The sequence below is a fragment of the Bactrocera neohumeralis genome, unplaced genomic scaffold (genome assembly GCF_024586455.1).
Source record: "Bactrocera neohumeralis isolate Rockhampton unplaced genomic scaffold, APGP_CSIRO_Bneo_wtdbg2-racon-allhic-juicebox.fasta_v2 cluster11, whole genome shotgun sequence".
Lineage (NCBI taxonomy): Eukaryota > Metazoa > Arthropoda > Insecta > Diptera > Tephritidae > Bactrocera > Bactrocera neohumeralis.
The window spans coordinates 241,744-265,287 of NW_026089624.1; the positions used below are offsets into that span (position 1 = coordinate 241,744).

At 36.3% G+C, this 23,544-nt stretch overlaps 2 protein-coding genes across 2 annotated transcripts in view; one reads left to right on the forward strand and one right to left on the reverse strand.

Moving 5' to 3' along the window:
- LOC126765687 (craniofacial development protein 2-like) overlaps positions 1–23,544 on the forward strand; it is a 358,297-nt gene that overhangs the window by 168,504 nt on the left and 166,249 nt on the right. The window lies entirely within an intron of this gene.
- LOC126765837 (tigger transposable element-derived protein 6-like) lies at positions 11,104–22,121 on the reverse strand. Its single transcript, XM_050483521.1, has 4 exons — positions 21,815–22,121; positions 21,403–21,753; positions 15,132–15,378; positions 11,104–11,311 (listed from the first exon to the last, which is right to left on the reverse strand). The coding sequence occupies exons 1-4, from the start codon at positions 22,119–22,121 to the stop codon at positions 11,104–11,106; spliced, it is 1,113 nt and encodes a 370-aa protein (XP_050339478.1).

The window sequence follows — 23,544 nt, forward strand, 5'->3', positions numbered from 1 at the left end:
AATAAAACATATTTATGCGGAGATGTTATATATGAAAAGATTACAGTTGAGAGAAATAAACTAAATCCTAGATACAAGAAACAGGTAGTAAAAGAAGACTTAGGGAATAAAGTTAAAATTAACTACAGAAATAGAATAATACATAAAGATAATATTAAATTTAGATTACATATTTTAGAGGATGATACTCTTAATTATTCTAACATTAGTTACTAATACATTGACAGACATTGTGTACTACACAACAGAAGATTACGTATTATTAGAAGACGGAGATGTAGCCCTGTATAATGACTACGGAGATATTTTCTACATCACTAATTTAACATATTTTAGAGAACTTATAAGTTCAAACGCAAGTTATTATAATAAAAAATTCAGATAACGAAATTTTAAACAAATCAATGAACAAGACAAAGCATATATTAACGATTTAGACACAGATCCAGAAATGGAACTCATAGAAACTTTATTAAAACAATTACAAATTAAGGATACAAGATATTGGAGAGGAATAAATGAAATAGGTACTCTATGGAAGTGGATAGCAGGTACACCAGACCATGACGACCTAGTGTTAATAAATAATAAATTAAACGAATTAATTGAAAATAATAACAAACAATACACAACAAATTCTAAAATTTTTGGAATTATTAACCAATTAACTGAAACAATTAACAATATTAATGAAAACTCAGATATTAAAATTCGAGCGAAACGAAAAAATCAGTTCTTAATAACTGAATTACGAAATATGATTAATACAATAGCTATAGGAAAAATGGGAATTTTAAACCCGACAATTTTAAATTTAGACAAGATTAAAAGCATAATTAAAAATGAACATGAACGATTGACAATAACTGATTTAATAGATAAGTATTTCAAATTTTAAAATAGTACAAAATAAAGATTTAATAGTTATATGTATTAAGTACCCAAAAACTAATACGGCTGTGTAAACTGACGTTGAGCAACACCAAAAGCTCTGTCTGAATCGGGAAGGACCTCTCCGAGCCGTTCGATACCAAACGAGGTTTCAGACAAGGTGACTCCCTATCGTGCGACTTCTTCAACCTGCTTCTGGAGAGAATAATTCGAGCTGCAGAACTAAATAGAGAAGGTACCATCTTCTATAAGAGTGTACAGCTGCTGGGGTATGCCGATTATATTGATATCATCGGCCTCAACACCCGCGCCGTTAGTTCTGCTTTCTCCACACTGGAAAAGGAAGCAAAGCAAATGGGTCTGGCAGTGAACGAGGTCAAGACTTGGCTCTCACGTCACTGTTGACAGTCATAACTTTGAAGTCGTAGATAATTTCGTCTATCTTGGAACCAGCGTAAACACCACAAAAAATGTCAGCCTGGAAATCCAACGCAGGATAACTCTTGCCAACAGGTGCTACTTCGGACTGAGTAGGCAATTGAAAAGTAAAGTCCTCTCTTGACGAACAAAAGCCAAACTCTATAAGTCGCTCATAATTCCCGTCCTGCTATATGGTGCAGAGGCTTGGACGATGTCAACAACTGATGAGTCGACGTTGCGAGTTTTCGAGAGAAAAGTTCTGCAAAAGCTTTATGGTCCTTTGCGTGTTGGCCACGGCGAATATCGCAGTCAATAGAACGATCGAGCTGTATGAGATATACGACGACATTGACATAGTTCAGCGAATTAAAAGACAGCGGCTACGCTGGCTAGGTCATGTTGTCCGAATGGATGAAAACACTCCAGTTTGAAAGTATTCGACGCAGTCCCCGCCGGGGGAAGCAGAGGAAAAGGAAGACCTCCACTCCGTTGGAAGGACCAAGTGGAGAAGGACCTGGCTTCGCTTGGAATATCCAATTGGCGCCACGTAACGAAAAGAAGAAACGCGCTGTTGTTAACTCGGCTATAATCGCGTAAGCGGTGTCTACGAGAATTAAGAAGAAGAAGTACCCAAAAATTATATATGATTGCAAATATTATGAAGTATGAGCAATTACACAAAAAGATGGTAAATTAATAATTGATAATGAAATTGCGAAATGCAAAACAGAATATATAAATGTAAAAAACTGCAAAAAATAAATGATAAATCTTCTTTCTTCAGGTCTAAAGCCACACTGATAAGAAATGATAAATACTTATTGTAAAATTAATAATAAAAATACCTGCCTATCAGATATTTTGTCCAATAAAAAAAGAAAATGTAAAAAAAATTAAAGAAAAACATAAATATATAGATATATTTAAAGAAGGAGCAATATTAGTCTCTGGAAATCATACCATAGATGACTCTGCCACAAATGGAGTTTACCTTGTAACATTTGAAACTATACAAAGATTGATAATATAATTTATAAAAATATTGACTGCAAAATTTGGAAATATTTAAAAAATAATCATATTCATAACTTAGAAATTATAGAATATATTGAAACAAAGAATAAAGAATTTAAATTTGAAAACATAAATATTTTGAGTGAACGGATCAAAGAATTTAAAAATCATTCAGTTTTCTGGTACATGATTGTAATACATGTACCATTAATAATAATATACATAATCTATAAGATTTTAAAATTAAAAAAATCATATAAATCTAATAAGCAAAGCAAAGAAATAAAATCCCAAGAATTGCCATATAACGCTATTTTAGAAAGAATTTACAATATATCAATAAATGATACTGAATCGGGGACGATTCATCTAAGAGAGGGTGGAGTTAACGGCAGCAGCCACACAAACTCTTTATGAATAATATAAACAAATTGTATCTTCCTACGGTATTACTGCTTGGTCAGCAGAATACTTAAATTAATAAGAAATCGATAAGTGAGCATAGTTCAATATTCTATTATTTGCTTTGATAATGAGAATAATTGGAAATTCAATGCTGTGGCATTTCATCACTTAATGTGATGCCAAAGCATTTTTAGAAATAAGCATAGAATTCTAAGGATATAAATATAAGTGATTTTACGAAGGAGGATGGAGTCATGTGTAGAAGTTCACGCAAGTGAGGAAAGTTCTCTGATCGCCATTTACTTGGGAGTGGCCAGAAACGATTCTTTTACACATGGCTCAAGCAGCTCACTACTTCCGGTCTTTGACCAAGTATCCTCTGGGTAGCCTAAGAACATCCGTTCGAAAGCGAGCTAATGTGAGAAGGCGAAACATCCCCTGCATAGGGTTGTGCGCTGGGTTTGGGACCCGCCACGTAAAAAACACCCCCAATGAAAAATAAAACACAGCCTCGGATGAGAGATCCCCCTTTTGATGACGACCATGGCAAACGAAATAAGGACAACGATTTGAGGGCATGCACCTAGAATGTCCGGACCCTTAATTGGGAAGGTGCCGCTGCCCAGCTGGTTGATGTCCTCGCAAAAATAAAGGCTGACATCACCGCCGTCCAAGAAATGCGATGGACTTGACAAGGACAGAGACGAGTAGGTCCTTGTGACATTTACTACAGTGGCCATAGAAAGGAGCGCAAGTTTGGTGTTGGATTCGTGGTGGGAGAGAGACTCCGTCGCCGAGTACTATCATTCACTCCGGTGAATGAACGTCTAGCCACAATCCGCATCAAAGCGAGGTTCTTCAACATATCGCTGATTTGCGTCCACGCCTCGACGGAAGAGAAGGACGATGTGACCAAAGATGCCTTCTATGAGCGCTTGGAGCGCGCTTATGAGAGCTGCCCCCGCCACGATGTCAAAATCGTGCTTGGCGACTTTAACACCAGGGTGGTACAGAAGGTATATTTGGCACTACGGTCTGTGAATTCAGCCTCCACGACGAAACATCCCCAAATGGGTTAAGGCTGATTGACTTCGCCGGGGCCCGAAATATGGTTATCTATAGTTCTAGATTCCAGTATAAGAAGATTCATCAAGCTACCTGGCTGTCTACGGATCGAAAAACTACCAACCAGATCGATCATGTTGTGATAGACGGAAGACCCGTCTCCAGTGTTTTAGATGTGCGCGCGCTCCGAGGTCCTAACATCGACTTGGACCACTATCTTGTTGCAGCCAAGATTCGCACCCGCCTCAGTGCAGTAAAAAACGCACGTCAACAAGCACAAGGAAGGTTCGACGTCGAGAAGCTGCAATCACAACAGACAGCCGAACGATTCTCTATTCGGCTTGCACTCCTGCTCTGAGAGCACTCGTCAACAACTCGGTATAAGGGAACTGTGGGACGGCATTTCAAATTCCTTACGTACAGCTGCAACCGAAACCATTGGTTTTCGGAAAGTGCAAAAGAACAGCTGGTACGACGAAGAGTGCCGTGTCGCAGCGGAGAGAAAACAGACTGCCTAACTCGCAACGTTACGATCGACCACTACACGTGCGGGATGGGATAGATACCGAGAATTGAAGAGGGAAGCGAGACGCATTTGCAGACAGAAGAAGAAAGAGGCCGAAATGCGTGAGTACGAAGAGCTTGATAAGCTGGCCGACAGGGGTAATGCTGGAAAATTCTACGAAAAAATGCGGCGGCTTACAGAAGGTTTCAAGACCGGAGCATACTCTTGTAGAACCCCCAAAGGTGATCTAGTTACTGATGCCCAGAGCATAGTTAAACTATGGACGGAACACTTCTCCAGCCTGCTGAATGACAGTGAACGCACAACACCAGGAGAAGGAGAACCCGATTCCCCAATCGATGACGATGGAGCAGACGTTCCATTACCCGACCATGAAGAAGTTCGAATAGCAATTCCCCGCCTCAAGAACAACAAAGCGGCAGGGGCCGACGGACTGTCGGCCGAGCTATTCAAACACGGCGGCGAAGAACTAATAGGGAGCATGCATCAGCTTCTTTGTAAAATATGGTCGGACGAAAGCATGCCCAACGATTGGAATTTAAGTCTGCTATGCCCAATCCATACAAAAGGAGACCCCACAATTTGCGCCAACTACCGTGGGATCAGCCTCCCCAACATCGCATATAAGGTTCTATCGAGCGTATTGTGTGAAAGAAAAACGACTGGTGCGCTGTTGTTAACTCGGCTATAATCGCGTAAGCGGTGTCTACGCCAATTAAGAAGAAAAAGATTTTACGGACAAAGATCAGTGTGAGTATAGTGTGTAATCAGCGAGCAAGCATTACCGCACTCCAACCAACACGTTGCGTTTCATTTCTGCCGCACGTAGCGGACGAAAACATTTTCGCTCATACATATACATTATGTACAAATTATTTTTAGGCGCTAGTGCGCTTTATTCAGGCTCGATCAGAACTAAACTCTAAAACATTCTTACTCTTAAGTCTAAGCCTAAGCCGTCCTCACAGCTGCTGCCCTCGACGCTGTCGTTGCTATGTTTTGTCAGATAGAGTGCCAGCGAATCCCACGATTACGCCGACTTGCGTGTAGTGTAAGTCGTCGCTTGTTTGCGCTATATTTGTGCTGCGCCAGCGGATCCCACGGCTACGGTAGCTTGTGAGTATCGTTTGTTGTTGCTTGTCGTTGGATCATAACTCGGGCCGTTGGTCATGGACTGGGGTGGTGTTAATGTTCAGCATTGCCTGAAACGGATATTAGGCAGACAATGCTGACTTGGTATTTTGGTGGTTTGCGTTTCGAGTTAACTCCTCCCTTCCTAAGTGGGAATCGTCCACGATTCTCTCGGTGACCTCTCTTACTAAGACATTCATTGCCTTTTTCGCGGTGTGTTTTTTATATTTGCTTAGAGCAAGTCGCAAGATTACTAGGATAAAGATTGATGCCATCGTTACTATAAAAAGCAATGTTGTTAAGTTTACTTCTCCTCGAAGAGCGCCAATATTGTTGATTTTTTCCGCATTCATTTCATGAAGATAGTTCAAACTCAATGTCTCTATATGTCCTAAAAGATTGACTCTTTGAGCCGTTGGAGTGCCAGGAGTACGAGTAGGAGTATGATTTCGATTGTGATACTCGGTCCCATTTTCCTTCACTAACTGATCGAAAGTCAAAACCGCTGACGGTTCTGCTATCTCCTTTTTCAACCTCTATCGTTGCTGTGGCATTGTTGATAATGACAATGCCGTCATCGATTTCTTTGATGCGCTTATCATGATTGGTAGTAGTTGAACAATTTGCTACAGCACCTGTGAATAGTTGCTGACAACAAGTAGGGGTTGTTTGCTTCTTGCAAAAAGTTGATTTTTCACATTTAACAGCATACGCTTCGTTTCCGCACTCAGCGACGGTATTGGTATCCCCAAAGTGTAGGACTCGTCCTTCGTGAGGCACGGCGAATAAACTATATTTTTTACAAACAATTTGAGCGATTGGATACTTAACTACAAAGTACAAATTATTCTTATTTTGTAAAGCCTTAATGCTAGACCTATCCTATTATTTCTATTATAGTTATGTTAGTCGAGTGCTTATTGATAATATTATTGATATCACTATTATCTAATATTATTGGGTTCACTAGGTTCAACTTAGCTAGGGTATTGAGATTGTGATTGATTGCAGTTCGACGATTATTACTCTATTTCTTGCAAGTATTGTTTCGTAAAGATGACCTGTGTCTATTGCTTCCTTTCTTGTTGAGTTTATAATTGTGTTTATTGTTTGCGTGATTTCCAAGATTTTTTGCTGAATATGTATATTAATTTTGTACTGTCTGTTATTTGAGTCAATGAGCATATCCTGTCTTAGTTGTAGTCTTTGGAAATCGTCAAAGTCAGGGGTGCCGGCGACGACTTTTAGTGCAGTACCTAAAAAGTTTAAGCTTCGAGCCTGTCGATGGTGAATGTCAACGGTTCGAAGTAAAGTCTCGATGTATTTTATGTCTGCTTCTACTATTTTCTTCATGTGTGTCAATGGGAAAAGGTCCATAAATCCTGCCATCTCGTCGTTCAATGTTGCATATAGTGTCAAGTTGGTAAAGTGCGTCAAATAACCGAAATATTCCCAAACTATTGCGTTTCCGTCCAAAATTGGGATGTAGTTGGAGTTGGTGTAGTCAGTTAGCTTTTGTGTTAAAGTGGTCGTCAATAGAAATGTCGATATTATCCTGTAATTTCAAATACAAGACTTAAAGTAATAAAGTGATTAATTATGGTGGACGAAGGTTGTCTTTGTTTGTTTGACCCTCCTCCCCTTTATAAGAACGGTGGTGCCTAGGTCCTGTTCGACTACTTCTTCTGTAAATAGTGTTGAGAGTTTATTGCCTAGCCTTCGATTAATTTTCACTAGGACCTTGTCGCCAACGTTATACGTCACATTCTGACGACCCTTGTTATGGTATTCGCGATCACTGGCCTGTGCTTTTTCGATACGATTTCGAACTATCGGGTGATTTTTTAAGAGCTTGATAACTTTTTTTTTAAAAAAAACGCATAAAATTTGCAAAATCTCATCGGTTCTTTATTTGAAACGTTAGATTGGTTCATGACATTTGCTTTTTGAAGATAATTTCATTTAAATGTTGCCCGCGGCGGCGTCTTAGGTGGTCCATTCGGAAAGTCCAATTTTGGGCAACTTTTTCGAGCATTTCGGCCGGAATAGCCCGAATTTCTTCGGAAATGTTGTCTTCCAAAGCTGGAATAGTTGCTGGCTTATTTCTGTAGACTTTAGACTTGACGTAGCCCCACAAAAAATAGTCTAAAGGCGTTAAATCGCATGATCTTGGTGGCCAACTTACGGGTCCATTTCTTGAGATGAATTGTTCTCCGAAGTTTTCCCTCAAAATGGCCATAGAATCGCGAGCTGTGTGGCATGTAGCGCCATCTTGTTGAAACCACATGTCAACCAAGTTCAGTTCTTCCAATTTTGGCAACAAAAAGTTTGTTAGCATCGAACGATAGCGATCGCCATTCACCGTAACGTTGCGTCCAACAGCATCTTTGAAAAAATACGGTCCAATGATTCCACCAGCGTACAAACCACACCAAACAGTGCATTTTTCGGGATGCATGGGCAGTTGGCCACCAAGATCATGCGATTTAACGCCTTTAGACTATTTTTTTGTGGGGCTACGTCAAGTCTAAAGTCTACAGAAATAAGCCAGCAACTATTCCAGCTTTGGAAGACAACATTTCCGAAGAAATTCGGGCTATTCCGGCCGAAATGCTCGAAAAAGTTGCCCAAAATTGGACTTTCCGAATGGACCACCTAAGACGCAGCCGCGGTCAACATTTAAATGAAATTATCTTCAAAAAGTAAATGTCATGAACCAATCTAACGTTTCAAATAAAGAACCGATGAGATTTTGCAAATTTTATGCGTTTTTTTTAAAAAAAAGTTATCAAGCTCTTAAAAAATCACCCGATAGTTCTGTAATGTTAGCTGAGATGGGATGAAGGATGTCTTTTGGTTTTTCGTGGGTTATTTAATGAATTGTCTTACTATATTCTATGGTGGCAAGTAAAATCAAGTCAACAGCGTCATCGAGATTTCTTTCTAGTTTTAGACACCTTGCTATTTCAGTTAAGGTACTGTGAAAACGCTCCACTTGCCCGTTTGAGGTGCTATGCAGTGGAGGGGCGTTGGCGATTTTCACATTGTTGTAATTTAGCAAAGTTGATTTTATAGCATTTGAGTTAAGTGACTTTTCGTTGTCACAGTATATAGTTTTAACGTTTGGAAAAATGTTTATTAGCTGTAGTATAGGTGGTTTTACGTCTATGATGGTTCTAGACGCGATTTTCTGCACTATAGCAAATTTATGTAGAAAACTTATCGACGCAAGTTAGAAAATATTTCTGGTCTGTGGAGAAAATATCGACGTGTAATATTTCACCAGGATTACATGGAACCGGTGTTGCCACAATAACATGCTTCTTTGGATGTCTAATGTATTTAGACTTTGAACATATTCGGCAATTTGCTACTACTTCCCTTGCCTTTTTATTCATCTTCGGGAAAAAATAGTCAGCCAAGATCTGCTTTACATTTTCTTGCGCTGCCCTATGAGCTCTGTTGTGTTCAGCAAATATAATATCTTGTTGATCACTCTCGCTGAAGATGTCTGAAACCATCTTTTCGGTATGACGAAATCTTACGTTGGGGTGAAGTTCTACCAGTCGGTGTTGAATTTTTGCCAACACTGGTAGGCTGCAATGTATTGCGTTAACTACGCCATCATAAATGACTTCTTGCAGCGTTTTTAGTAATGACTCTACGTCGCAAAATGAAATTACATGTCTGCTTTTTGAACCACATATTATAAAGGTCTGTTTTGACTGGCTTTCGCTTTCTTGAAGAATTATCTGGTTTCTATAGCAATTTACGGGCTTATCCACCGTCTCTATAGTGTAGGTCAGTGACTCCTCACTGTGCATGGTGGCGCAGTCGGAGCTTGCCTCCATTTCAATTCCTACCATATTCATGTGCGGTCTGGACAACGCGTCAGCGACATGGTTTTCCTTTCCTGGTTTATAGAAAATGTTTGCGTTGAAGCTTTCTATTAGAGACTTCCATCGTTTGATTTTTGCGTTCGGGTTTTTATCAGAAACTGCAAACGTCAGAGGCTGGTGGTCAGTGTAGATATTCAACTAGTTAACACCGTACAGGTAGTTCCTCAAAGTGTTAAGAGCCCATACGATCGCCAAGTGTTCTCTTTCATTTGTTGCCAAATGCTCTTCTCTATCTCTAAGTGTTCTTGAGATCATGGTAATGGGTTTTTTTCTTGTGAAAGGACGGCCCCCAAACCCCTTGAGGATGCATCAGTTGTTAAGACAAATGGTTTAGTGAAGTCGGGATATGCTAACGTGACATCTTCTGATGCCAGAATTTCTCTAAGTTTATTAAATGCATCTATGCCTTCTGGTGCTAGTTGAATTTTAATTTTTTTGGACTGTGTGGCACTTACTTTGCCATTTTCTCCCTTTAGCATATCAGTCAGAGGTTTCGCAAGGCTGGCAAAATCTTTAATGAAACATCGATAGTTGCTAGCCAATCCAAGAAAGGAACGTAGTCCTCGAAGAGTGGTTGGCTGCTCATAATATTTGATTCCATTGACTTTATCGGGGCTTGTTGTCACACCTCCCCTTGAGACAACAAATCCTAGGTATTCTACCTCGGTCTTGAAGAATTTCGATTTTTCGACGGATATTCTCATATTTGCCTCATAGAGACTCCGCAACACCCATTCGATATCTTTCAAATGGTCTTCTGCCGTTTTTTAATAGACAATTACGTCGTCAACGTAAACGTGGCAGGTTTTGCCAATTTGCTTCCTGAGGACATCGTCGATTGCTCTCTGGAAGATGCTTGGGGCGTTTCTTAGCCCAAAAGGTAAACGACAGAATTCATATTTACCGTTGTTAATGGAGAAAGCGGTTTTCTCCCTGTCTCTTTCTGCTAACTCGATCTGGTGAAACCCAGATTTAAGGTCGAGGGTGGCAAAATATTGTGCACCTCTTAAGTTTGACAAGATTACCATTGCGTTTGGCATATGGTATTTATCTTCGACTGTGACCTCATTCAGTTTCCTGAAATCAATCACAAGATGTTTCTTCTTATTTCCCGTTTGATCTACTCCCTTCTTATCAACGACCCAAATTGGGTTGTTGTAAGGGGACCTTGAGGGTCGAATGATACCATTGACGAGAAGTTCAGCCACTTCTTTGTTTACAAAGTCGGCTACACCCATAGGATATGGGTAAAGTCTCGAGTAGACCGGTTCATCGGTTTTTGTTCTGATTGTACCAATTATATTAGTGTTGAAGGGTAGTGACTCGTTAGGGTCAGCAAACGCCTTATTTCTACTTTTAATAATTTCACAAAATTGCTCACGAACTGAAGATGGAATTTCTTCACTTTTTATGTCGATAAAGTTTACATTTTTACATTCATGGAACAAGAGCTTTTCAGTTCCAGAATCGTGCTTTATTGTACCCGTACTGAGGTCTATTTGGGCGTTTACCTGATTGAGCAAATCGAACCCAATTATGCTGTCGAGTGTTGTTATATTTGGTAGTATAAAGAAATCTGCAGTTAAGCCAAACATCTTAATTCTACACTTTTGTGTTATAGGACGTGCAGAGACTTTACTATAAATGGAGTGGACGCTGGAATTATAATTTTTAGCTCAGGTATTGGTTTGATGTAATTTTTCGAAGCTCCTGTGTCCACCAATAATAACTTAATTTTTTTTCCTCGATAACCTACTCCTCGCTCAATCCGCGGGAGTAGGGACTTCCCCCTAAAAAATTCAATTGCTCCTCCTCGAGATCTTCAGCGTCATCTTTGGCTTCCTGATTATAAGTTGCCTCACTAATCTTTTCTTGATTTAAGGTATCAATGCGTTGCATCTTTGGTCCAGTAACCTTATCTGAATCTGCCGGTCGTTTGTCTGCGTACGTAAAGTCTAATCTGGCGATTATTGCGTCGAAATTTAGAACAGTGTTGAAGGATTTGCTCCGTTAATCGTTGGAGCTTAACCTCGAAAGTCTGTCTTTGTTGTTCAAGAGCGCTTGAGACGGCTGCTTGAACCACTGCGGTTACCTGATTTGAATCCATTTTACTGGTCACCTGTAGTTTAATAATTCTTTCTAAGAGGTTTTCTAATTCTAAGTCACTCATAGACTTGGAAAATAAAATTGAATAGACTTGTAACCGTTCCTATAGTCGAATCAATCAATTACTCTCTTTTGTTGACATGGCTAGATAATTTCAGTTATTTATTACAATTTTCTTCACAAATTCTGTTTCTAAATGTTTGAGAAAAGACTACACGGTTTTTTTTTATTCAACTCTGGAAAATTTGTTTCATAAAATTTTATGATTAGCTCCATATTTTCTAAAATAAATTCCTTTCCGTCTATTTTGAAAACTTAGTTTTAATTCAAAAGAAATTATAATGGTTTTATTTTAATAAGCACTCCACTTACAATACTCGAAACATGTTTTTTATTATAAACTGCTTTCTGATGAATCCTCGGATACTTGGAGTCCTTGTGGGATACGTTTTTAAAGATTGTAGCGATTCTCTGTGAGTCCTTGTAGGATACGTTTTTAAAGATTGTAGCGATTCTTTGTGAGTTTTTGGGTCCCTTGAACTCATTAAAGACACTCCACCGCAAAATACCTTGGTGATTTTTACTTTCTGGAGAATCCTTCGTATCTTCTTTACCCGGTTGGGCGTCAATTATTTTTAGGCGCTAGCGCGCTTTATTCAGGCGCGATCAGAACTAAACTCTAAAACATTCTTACTCTTAAGTCTAAGCCTAAGCCGTCCTCACTGCCGCTGCCGTCGTCGCTGTCGTTGCTATGTTTTGTCAGATGCAGTGCCAGCGAATCCCACGATTACGCCGACTTGCGTCTGGGGAAAATGTAGCTTCCGGATGTACATTCCAAACAAGCCAGCAAAATATGGACTCAAAATGGTCATGATATGTGATAGCGGTACAAAGTACATGGTTCATGCTATGCCGTATTTGGGAAAAGGATCAAACAAAACCACCTTTCCACTTGGTGAGTACTACGTAATATAGTAAGGTAATATATTTATTATCATCCTGTAATGAGGAAGGAGCAGTAAACCCCAAATCAAATAAGGCCTATTTTACAACAAAGCGAAAGGAGGCTTTGACACCTTTGACCAAATGTGTAGTGTCATGAGCTGTTCACGCAAAACCAACCGATGGCCAATGTGTCAATTTTTTGGTATACTAAACATGGCTTTTATTAACAGCTACATTATTTATTCACACAACGTATTTCAAACAAATAAAATACCTCTCAGTCGTTCCGCTTTTATGAAAAAATTGCATTCTGCCCTTTTCAAAGTAATTTGACAAACAGACTTGAAGTACCAGCAATGTCTACGTCGTTGCGATCAAATATTGAAAGTTGTGTTTCTTTTGATGAAAATGCCACAGATACTAACCGCCCAAAAAATTTAACAAAAAAGAGAAAGATTTGCGCAATTTGTCCGCCTGCTAAGAGACGGATGACGAAATCATTTTGTGCAAAATGTAAAAAAGTCTCTGTGGGGAGCATAAAATAGAACTTTGTGCCTCTTGTACAAAATGAGAACTTTCATTCCGTAAAGTATTTTATGTTTTCAGTTAATAGCATTATCTTTATGAAAAAATACCATTCAGTGAAAATATGTTATTAAATTGTTTAGTTTTTTTAAGTTTCTTAGTTTGTATTTTGTACAAAAGCCGAATGAATCACAGCTGTGAAAATTTTATTTATTTAATAAAAGATTTAAGAAAAACTGTTTGATATTGTTTTATTTAGAAGATAAATAAACCAGGTAATGTGAATATATTGATTTTAGTAGGTTTTGATAGATAGGATAATATATTAAGGAATTTGAGTAATGCCGTCGTCGAATCGACGAGGGATGACCTCTACGTTATAAAAATAGCGATGACCTTCTAGGGTTATATGTGTCAGCGATTTCCATTTATTTTTGATAATACGTTGTTTTTATTTTAGGTAACAATATATATAATATTACTTATTTGTTTATTAAATTAAATAAAGAACATATACATGTGCATGGAAAGAGTGTTTATACTGTATACTTTACACTTTATTACGTAATATTGTTATATAATATTACTTGTTTGTTTAATAAATTTAAGAGAGAAAATATCCATATGCATGGATAGAGGATTTTTTGCGAAATTTCAGCGAATTGCCTTTTCATCACGTGGCAGCGCTCCATTTCGTCGAAATTTTTAGCACACAACTGATGTTCATTATTAGGGTAAAATGTAATTTTTAAAATTAAGATTTCTTAGGTAAAAAACCTGCTAAAAGTGTACAATGTGGATTTATTTAAAAGTTTATAGTTTAATTTAATTAACTAAAGTGAAAAATGTAAGTGAAGTGTGTTTAATGTGGTGAAATAGCTTCTTGAAATGTTCGAATTTTGGGAATTTTTGAACTTTAAGGTCGAATATCTCATAAACTAAGCGTTTTCGGTACCTATAACCCCATATATTTTTTAATCCTCTTTCCAACGGTACCTTCAAATCGCGGCGCCAAAGAAATCGGATTTGTGCCCAGTTCTATGATACACACATATACAAAAGTGTAAACACATATTCCACAGTTTAAGCAGCAAAAAATCAACACGCAATCTAAAAGCGCTTAAACAACAAAACATAATTTAAAACGAAACAATCGGGCGCAAGGATTTAAACAAATATACATACAAACAAACCAACAACAGATGGAGGTAGCCAGCTGGAGCACAAAAAGAGGAGTGATAGCAAAAGGGGCATATACATATGTACATAAGGTAACCCCAAATCAAAGTGAGCGCATTAATTTCAGTGAAAATTTAGTATATGCAACAAACCATAAATTCAAATATTTACTATCAAACATTTTCTGGCAATTCCGCTAATGTTTAACATGAACAATAAGCAGTATTGCATAAATCAAAATATAAAAACGAACATAGCTACGTAAGTATATGCAAAATGCCTTTTTAAACATAATTATAATATACTTGTATATGTACAGTAGAATCCGTTTATTATGACATCGAAAAGAATTGACAAACACGTCATAATAAGCGGACGTCATACAAAGCGTTTTGTAAAATTAAAAACTTTTTTATGTAAATATGTATGTACTTAAGTATTTTAATACAGAAACATAGTAATTAAATATAAATGCATACATATTAAATCAAATTCAAAATTGCACGAAATCAGCACATTATAACACATACAAGTGTATTTTTTACTGTAAGTAATCCGTAAATTTTTGTCTGCTTTTTATCATTTTTATTGCTGTGAACAAATCGTGATTTTTTAATTGTAAAACACAGTCTCTCGTTGTTCATCTTACTACATGTACATTTTGAGAAGCAACAACAACACAATGTTCGGCATGTACACAAAACAACGCAAGTCCATTTTGCAGACATAATTTCGTTGTGGCCACACATATATATTTTGTTCAAAGTATGGTCAAATTATCACTTTTATTACAATGATATAATAGAGCTATAATATACCTATTTTATGATTTGTAAAATAACAAAGCTGTGAATCATTTTACATATTAGTGGCATAATAATTCCATTCTACTGTCAGTCTTTTAATGCCTCGGCCTGTAGTCGTGTAGTCGTGCAGTTGTCAAAATAACACTGCCCTTAAGAACGTGTGTATTTTAATATTTGACAGATGTAGTTTGCAGTCTGTCGCAGCCATTGTGTTTACACTTTAATGGTTCTTCCTCGACTTCCTCTTCCCCATCACTTTCGAGTTGTTTCTTAGCACTAATGTTCTGTACGATATTTTCATCGGTGGTAGCGCTATAGACGTCAACATAATCTTCCCACATTTCCGGTGCTGTTAAAGAATCTGAATTTAGGTTTCGTGACCACAAAGATAAAGGAATGTCATCTTCTTCATCGAATTCATGTTCTGATATTTGAATAGGTAAACCGTCGTGACTTTCAATGAATCCTGCATGTTTGAAACAGTTACGAATGGTACTTTGTGACATTTTATTCCAGGCATCATTAACCATCAGAATTGCTTCTAGCACCGTTATTTTTTGTAGAAGAGTTATTTTCATTAGCCTCAAGACAGTTAAACATTTTGAGCACAAGGTTCTTCCTAAAATTCGTTTTGAGTGATCGTATTATTCCCTGATCCGTTGGCTGTAGTACTGATGTTGTATTCGGCGGAAGGAAAGCAAGTGTTATAGACTTTAAATCAGTAACATTTGGATGCGCCGAGCAATTATCAATCAGCATTAGAATGTTTTTCTTCTTCTTGACCAAATCACGATCCCAATCATGAAGCCATTTTTCAAAAAAAGTTCTGACGTCATCTAAGCTTTACGATTGTTGGCATAATCGACAGGTAATGATTTTACACTTCTAAAACATCTTGGTTTTTGTGACTTTCCAATAATGAGCAATTTCTTTTTCTCTGTGCCACTCTAATTAGCTGCTACCATGACAGCTATTCTATCTTTCGACAACTTACCTCCACTACAATTTTCACTTTTAAATTTTAAAGTTTTATCCGACATTAATTTGTTAAAAAGTCCAGTTTCATCAGCATTAAATATCTCATCATCAGAACATTGTCTTCGTGAATTCGGCCACACAGATATCAACCAGTTTGTTGTTGAATTTTGATCAACAGACGAAGATTCACCGACAATTTTTCCCGCCACAATGTTATGTCGAACTTTAAAACGACTGATCCAGCTTGCAGAACAATTGAAGTCAAGAATAAAAAAAACGCGCGGCAAAACCATTTGCCTTTTCCTGTAGCATAGGACCGCTGACAGGTATTCCTTTGTTTCTTATGTTTTTCAACCACTGAATTAATGCTTGATCAACATTTTCTTGTCGTGATTTTCGTAGCCTCTTCGGTTTCAAAACATTTGAATTGAACGATTGCTTAATGCGGTTCTTGTTTTTAAAAATCATTGAGATTGTCGAATGACCTACGCCAAATTCCTTTGCGAGACATGAGTTAGATTCTCCATTTTCTAATCTGCATATTATTGCACCTTTCTCCTCAATTGTAAATGCTTTACGTCGTTGTGATGACATTTTTTCACAGTAATAAACAAAAACAATGCATGACCTTCAAGAGTCATAATAAACGGATTCTACTATGTATATACAAAAATATATACATACATAAGTGCAAAAGGAACATACCTGATCATACATACATACATACTCGTATTATTGTATATATAGAATTGCATAGAATCTGTCTGTAATTTTATACTCTACACTGGGTACTACATCCTAAATTATTAAACATATAAATTTTAATTAATTTTCTAAGAAAAAGTAATAGTAATTTTCAGTAAATAACCAACGGTAAAGTAAAACTCACAAAATATAAATAAATGTATGAACACTACACACACATAAATATATTATTGGTACATTATTACAATTGTACATACAATCCTATACATACATAACTATATTCAAAGTCCACATAACCCTTGTTCTTCGGCAAACAAAAACAAGCAGGACTGCACAAAAAAAAATTAAACACACATTCATATATTAGCACAAACATTTCGTGCATACTTTCGTACAAATGGCGAATTGATCTCTTCAACGAGCTCTCTCTTGCACAAAACATAATAGAGCCCATTCACGACACACAAGTGCGTTCGATCGGTACGTGTTCGCATGCGGTTTACTGGTGTATGGGCTTGTGGGCGCACCGATCCATGTTCGCGAAAATGCTTGATTTTTTACGATCGGTGCGCGCACATGTGTCGTGTATGGCGTTGTGAGCGCACAAAACGTCATTTCTCTCGTGTCGCCGAACAGTGAAGATCGCGGACAATGGCAAGTGTTAAGGGGAGAGCCTGCTTTCGAGGCTTCAAAAAATCGATTTTTTTGAGGACTTTTTGGGAGGGAAAGAAATAATTAATTCAAGCCAAATTTCTAGGCTTTATAGTTATATATTTGAAGATCTTTCACAAATTTTTTGGATACGAAATCTATGATACTCTGCCTTTGCGGAGCAATTGCTCGATGCATCTCACATGTGCATTTTTCGGACGGCGGGCAGGATGCAGGTCGCAATTTCTATCTAAACAAAATATTCAAAGAGAATCATATTTTTTAATAATTTATCTTCTTGTTAAACTAAGAAAATTCCAAAAAGAAGTGTAAAATTTTACAAATTTTTTAAAAATTGAAAAAAGTGGTTTTTGACCAAAAAAATTTACTTTATGTTGTTTAAAAATATGTTCAAACTTGACTTTTCTTAGTTTTTTTAAGTTTAAATAGAAGATAATTTTATGCCAAAGATACTAAACTTTGCCCCAATTCCATAAGACGTTTCGTTTTTCTCTATCCTGCCCGCCAATTAAAAATAATCGTAAAAATGGAAAACCGAGAAATCACGCTTCAAAGTTTTCGGTTTTTGCCCAAGCGCATATATCTGCTAAACGCTCGGTTACTATTTCCCTTCTAGCTTCGATAATATTTCGAGTTCCCATCTATAACTTTTGGGACATATTCTTATATTTTTTAAAGAGATTTAAGCAAAAAAAAAATTGATTGATTAGAATGTATTGATCTTATAAAATATGAATTGGCAAACGAAAAGTGATACATATAAAAATAAAATTGAGAAAAATAAAAGTTGGAATAACTTATTAACGAAATACAAAGAAATAGATAAAAGTGCTACATTGGAAATAAATTCGAAGAAATGTTCCGTTTGCCTGTCGCACATGTTAACTCTGTGAAGAACGAACCCAAAATGGAATTGTGGTTCTTGTATGGGCAAACGAATTCATATCGATCGAACGCACTTGTGTGCTCGTGTATGGGACTTTAAGTCATACATACATATATTATATACAAGTCCAAGTATTAAGGTGTACCTATATACCAACAAAAGGTCCTAAAATGTATACATAAAGAGAAAGTGCGTTTTTAATAATAAGTTGATAAGTTGTTTTGTGGAATAGGGCCCTGGTTTATTCTTCCATAATAAAATTGGAAAAAATTTACCTTTCTTCACGGCACTAAAGGTAAAGATTATTAGAAATTAAAAGCCAAAATCTTAACACATTTGGACTCGTCTCCAAGCGGCTCATGACGCCATAGTAGATTTTGACGATTCAGATCTGCCACATAATTTTAAATCATCGTCTTACGATATTTACGAAAACTGCAAAGACCAATATGAAGAAACGAAAGCTATGATCTCCGATCAATTAAAGCTATTAAAAGCAATTGCATCTACTGGGCATCCGAGAGTAGAGCTGCCACAAATGCAACAATATCGAGAGGCAAGTTCAGGCATCCACCTTGAGGTGCCTGCATGTGACACAGAAACATTTTATGGAGGTTATGACGAATGGCCGCCCTTCCGGGACATGTTTACAGCCGTCTACATCAACCATGTGTGAGTAGGTGCCCACTTCACTTCACCCTTATGACACTTAACTTTTTCACTTGTTCCAAATAAAACGACCGGTTTTATATTATAAGTGTAATTCAAAGTTAATTTTAATTCGATTTTATTTTCGGTTTTATATTTCACATATGATTCAATATCAATTTTAGCAAATATGCTGAACTATAACTGAAGATACGGCGATCGAAAAAGCGAGGATCACAACACAGCGACGTGCTTCGAGGGCTAACGAAAACGAAACAAACAAAATTTTTAACAAAACACAACCGTTCACATCCAAACAAAGAAAACTTGCGTGATGCGAACTATGCACAAGAGAACATAAACTTAAAACTTGCGAGAAGTTTAAAAAATTAAATATTAACGAAAGTAACAACTTTGTCAAATTTAATTGCTTATATTGTCACAAAAGACACAATTCAATGCCTAATTACGGCAGATATCCAATCTCACTCCAAAGAAGCTCTTACACAAAAAATCCACTTGTTTAATTGCAAAAGCCATTCCCAAAATCGATAATTCTAAAAACTGCCAAGAGACACCAGGTTGCTCAAAGGCACAAAATGCTCAAACGCTGCACAGCGAAACACAAAGTGGACTAGTTATAGAACCAGTTACCAACATACCAACTAAAGTTGAGGGAAAATACCTTAATTCACAGTTAAGGAAATTTCAAAGATAAAGGAAACTTCCCCCATAACAAACAAAACTAAAGAAGATCAGTATTGTGAGGACTTGGCCGGTACGTCGTACGACTACCACTAGAGTCACATTTTTCCAATACCCTACATAAAGGTAGAAACAACAAGCAAAGTCAGAATTCAGTGTAACAATATTAAAAAATTATCGTTGAAAAGGTTAGAATGCTTACAATTATGAGGAAAACGTTGGAGCGTTGCCACATCTTTAACAACAACATTTTTCTTATTTGTTTTTTTTTTCGCGTGATTCCTTTTCTATATTAACTATAATAAAAAATACTTTCCAACATTTTTCAAGTTAGAATTGAGTTGTGAACACTTTTTCCATCTACATATGTACATATATGTATAATATGTGATTTATATTTAATAAACACAAATAAGTAAAAATCTATGATAATATTATAAAGTTTATATCATATATTTGAAACAAAATTTGAGTTTTCGTTATGAAATGGTTAAATTTGGTTATTATATGTGTCAGTTTCCATTTATTTTTGATTTGTTTTTATTTTAGGTGACAATATATATAATATTATTATATAATATTACTTATTTGTTTATTAAATTAAATAAAGAACATATATACATGTGCATGGAAAGAGTGTTTATACTGTATACTTTACACTTTATTACGTAATATTGTTATATAATATTACTTGTTTGTTTAATAAATTTAAGAGTGAAAATATCCATATGCATGGATAGAGGATTTTTTGCGAAATTTCAGCGAATTGCCTTATCATCACGTGGCAGCGCTCCATTTCGTCGAAATTTTTAGCACACAAATGATGTTCATTATTAGGGTAAAATGTAATTTTTAAAATTAAGATTTTTTAGGTAAAAAACCTGCTAAAAGTGTAAAATGTGGATTTATTTAAAAGTTTATAGTTTAATTTAATTAACTAAAGTGAAAAATGTGAGTGAAGTGTGTTTAATGTGGTGAAATAGCTTCTTGAAATGTTCGAATTTTGGGAATTTTTGAACTTTAAGGTCGAATATCTCATAAACTAAGCGTTTTCGGTACCTATAACCCCATATATTTTTTAATCCTCTTTCCAACGGTACCTTCAAATCGCGGCGCCAAAGAAATCGGATTTGTGCCCAGTTCTATGATACACACATATACAAAAGTGTAAACACATATTCCACAGTTTAACCAGCAAAAAATCAACACGCAATCTAAAAGCGCTTAAACAACAAAACATAATTTAAAACGAAACAATCGGGCGCAAGGATTTAAACAAATATACATACAAACAAACCAACAACAGAAGGAGGTAGCCAGCTGGAGCACAAAAAGAGGAGTGATAGCAAAAGGGGCATATACATATGTACATAAGGTAACCCCAAATCAAAGTGAGCGCATTAATTTCAGTGCAAATTTAGTATATGCAACAAACCATAAATTCAAATATTTACTAACAAACATTTTCTGGCAATACCGCTAATGTTTAACATGAACAATAAGCAGTATTGCATAAATCAAAATATAAAAACGAACATAGCTACGTAAGTATATGCAAAATGCCTTTTTAAACATAATTATAATATACTTGTATATGTACAGTAGAATCCGTTTATTATGACATCGAAAAGAATTGACAAACACGTCATAATAAGCGGACGTCATACAAAGCGTTTTGTGAAATGAAAAACTTTTTTTATGTAAATATGTATGTACTTAAGTATTTTAATACAGAAACATAGTAATTAAATATGTATACATACATATTAAATCAAATTCAAAATTGCACGAAATCAGCACATTATAACACATACAAGTGTATTTTTTACTGTAAGTAATCCGTAATTTTTGTCTGCTTTTGTTTTTTCATTTTATTGTAAAAACAGTCTCTAATACTATTGTGTATAGAAGACATAGCTATGGTCAAATTATCATTTTCAATATTGCTGTGAACAAATCGTGATAATAATTCTGCAGCTTTTAATGCCTCTTCTGCGGTAGGTAATGGTTCTTCCTCGACTTCCTCTTCCCCATCACTTTCGAGTTGTTTCTTAGCACTAATGTTCTGTACGATATTTTCATCGGTGGTAGCGCTATAGACGTCAACATAATCTTCCCACATTTCCGGTGCTGTTAAAGAATCTGAATTTAGGTTTCGTGACCACAAAGATAAAGGAATGTCATCTTCTTCATCGAATTCATGTTCTGATATTTGAATAGGTAAACCGTCGTGACTTTCAATGAATCCTGCATGTTTGAAACAGTTACGAATGGTACTTTGTGACATTTTATTCCAGGCATCATTAACCATCAGAATTGCTTCTAGCACCGTTATTTTTTGTAGAAGAGTTATTTTCATTAGCCTCAAGACAGTTAAACATTTTGAGCACAAGGTTCTTCCTAAAATTCGTTTTGAGTGATCGTATTATTCCCTGATCCGTTGGCTGTAGTACTGATGTTGTATTCGGCGGAAGGAAAGCAAGTGTTATAGACTTTAAATCAGTAACATTTGGATGCGCCGAGCAATTATCAATCAGCATTAGAATGTTTTTCTTCTTCTTGACCAAATCACGATCCCAATCATGAAGCCATTTTTCAAAAAGTTCTGACGTCATCTAAGCTTTACGATTGTTGGCATAATCGACAGGTAATGATTTTACACTTCTAAAACATCTTGGTTTTTGTGACTTTCCAATAATGAGCAATTTCTTTTTCTCTGTGCCACTCTAATTAGCTGCTACCATGACAGCTATTCTATCTTTCGACAACTTACCTCCACTACAATTTTCACTTTTAAATTTTAAAGTTTTATCCGACATTAATTTGTTAAAAAGTCCAGTTTCATCAGCATTAAATATCTCATCATCAGAACATTGTCTTCGTGAATTCGGCCACACAGATATCAACCAGTTTGTTGTTGAATTTTGATCAACAGACGAAGATTCACCGACAATTTTTCCCGCCACAATGTTATGTCGAACTTTAAAACGACTGATCCAGCTTGCAGAACAATTGAAGTCAAGAATAAAAAAAACGCGCGGCAAAACCATTTGCCTTTTCCTGTAGCATAGGACCGCTGACAGGTATTCCTTTGTTTCTTATGTTTTTCAACCACTGAATTAATGCTTGATCAACATTTTCTTGTCGTGATTTTCGTAGCCTCTTCGGTTTCAAAACATTTGAATTGAACGATTGCTTAATGCGGTTCTTGTTTTTAAAAATCATTGAGATTGTCGAATGACCTACGCCAAATTCCTTTGCGAGACATGAGTTAGATTCTCCATTTTCTAATCTGCATATTATTGCACCTTTCTCCTCAATTGTAAATGCTTTACGTCGTTGTGATGACATTTTTTCACAGTAATAAACAAAAAACAATGCATGACCTTCATATATGCATACAAAAATATATACATACATAAGTGCAAAAGGAACATATCTGATCATACATACATACATACTCGTATTATTGTATATATAGAATTGCATAGAATCTGTCTGTAATTTTATACTCTACACTGGGTACTACATCCTAAATTATTAAACATATAAATTTTAATTAATTTTCTAAGAAAAAGTTATAGTAATTTTCCGTAAATAACCAACGGTAAAGTAAAACTCACAAAATAAGTTTCACAAAATATAAATAAATGTATGAACACTACATACACATAAATATATTATTGGTGCATTTACAATTGTACATACAATCCTATACATACATAACTATATTCGAAGTCCACATTGGTCCGCAATAACCCTTGATCTTCGTCAAACAAAAACAAGCAGGACTGCACAAAAAAAAATTAAACACACATTCATACATTAGCACAAACATTTCGTGCATACTTTTGTACAAATAGCGAATTGATTGCGCTCGATCGGTACGTGTTCGCATGCGGTTTACTGATGTATGGGCTTGTGCGCTCACCGATCCATGTTCGCGAAAATGCTTGAGTTTTTACGATCGGTGCGCGCACATGTTTGTCGTGTATGGCGTTGTGCGCGAACAAAATCTCATTTCTCTCGTGTCGCCGA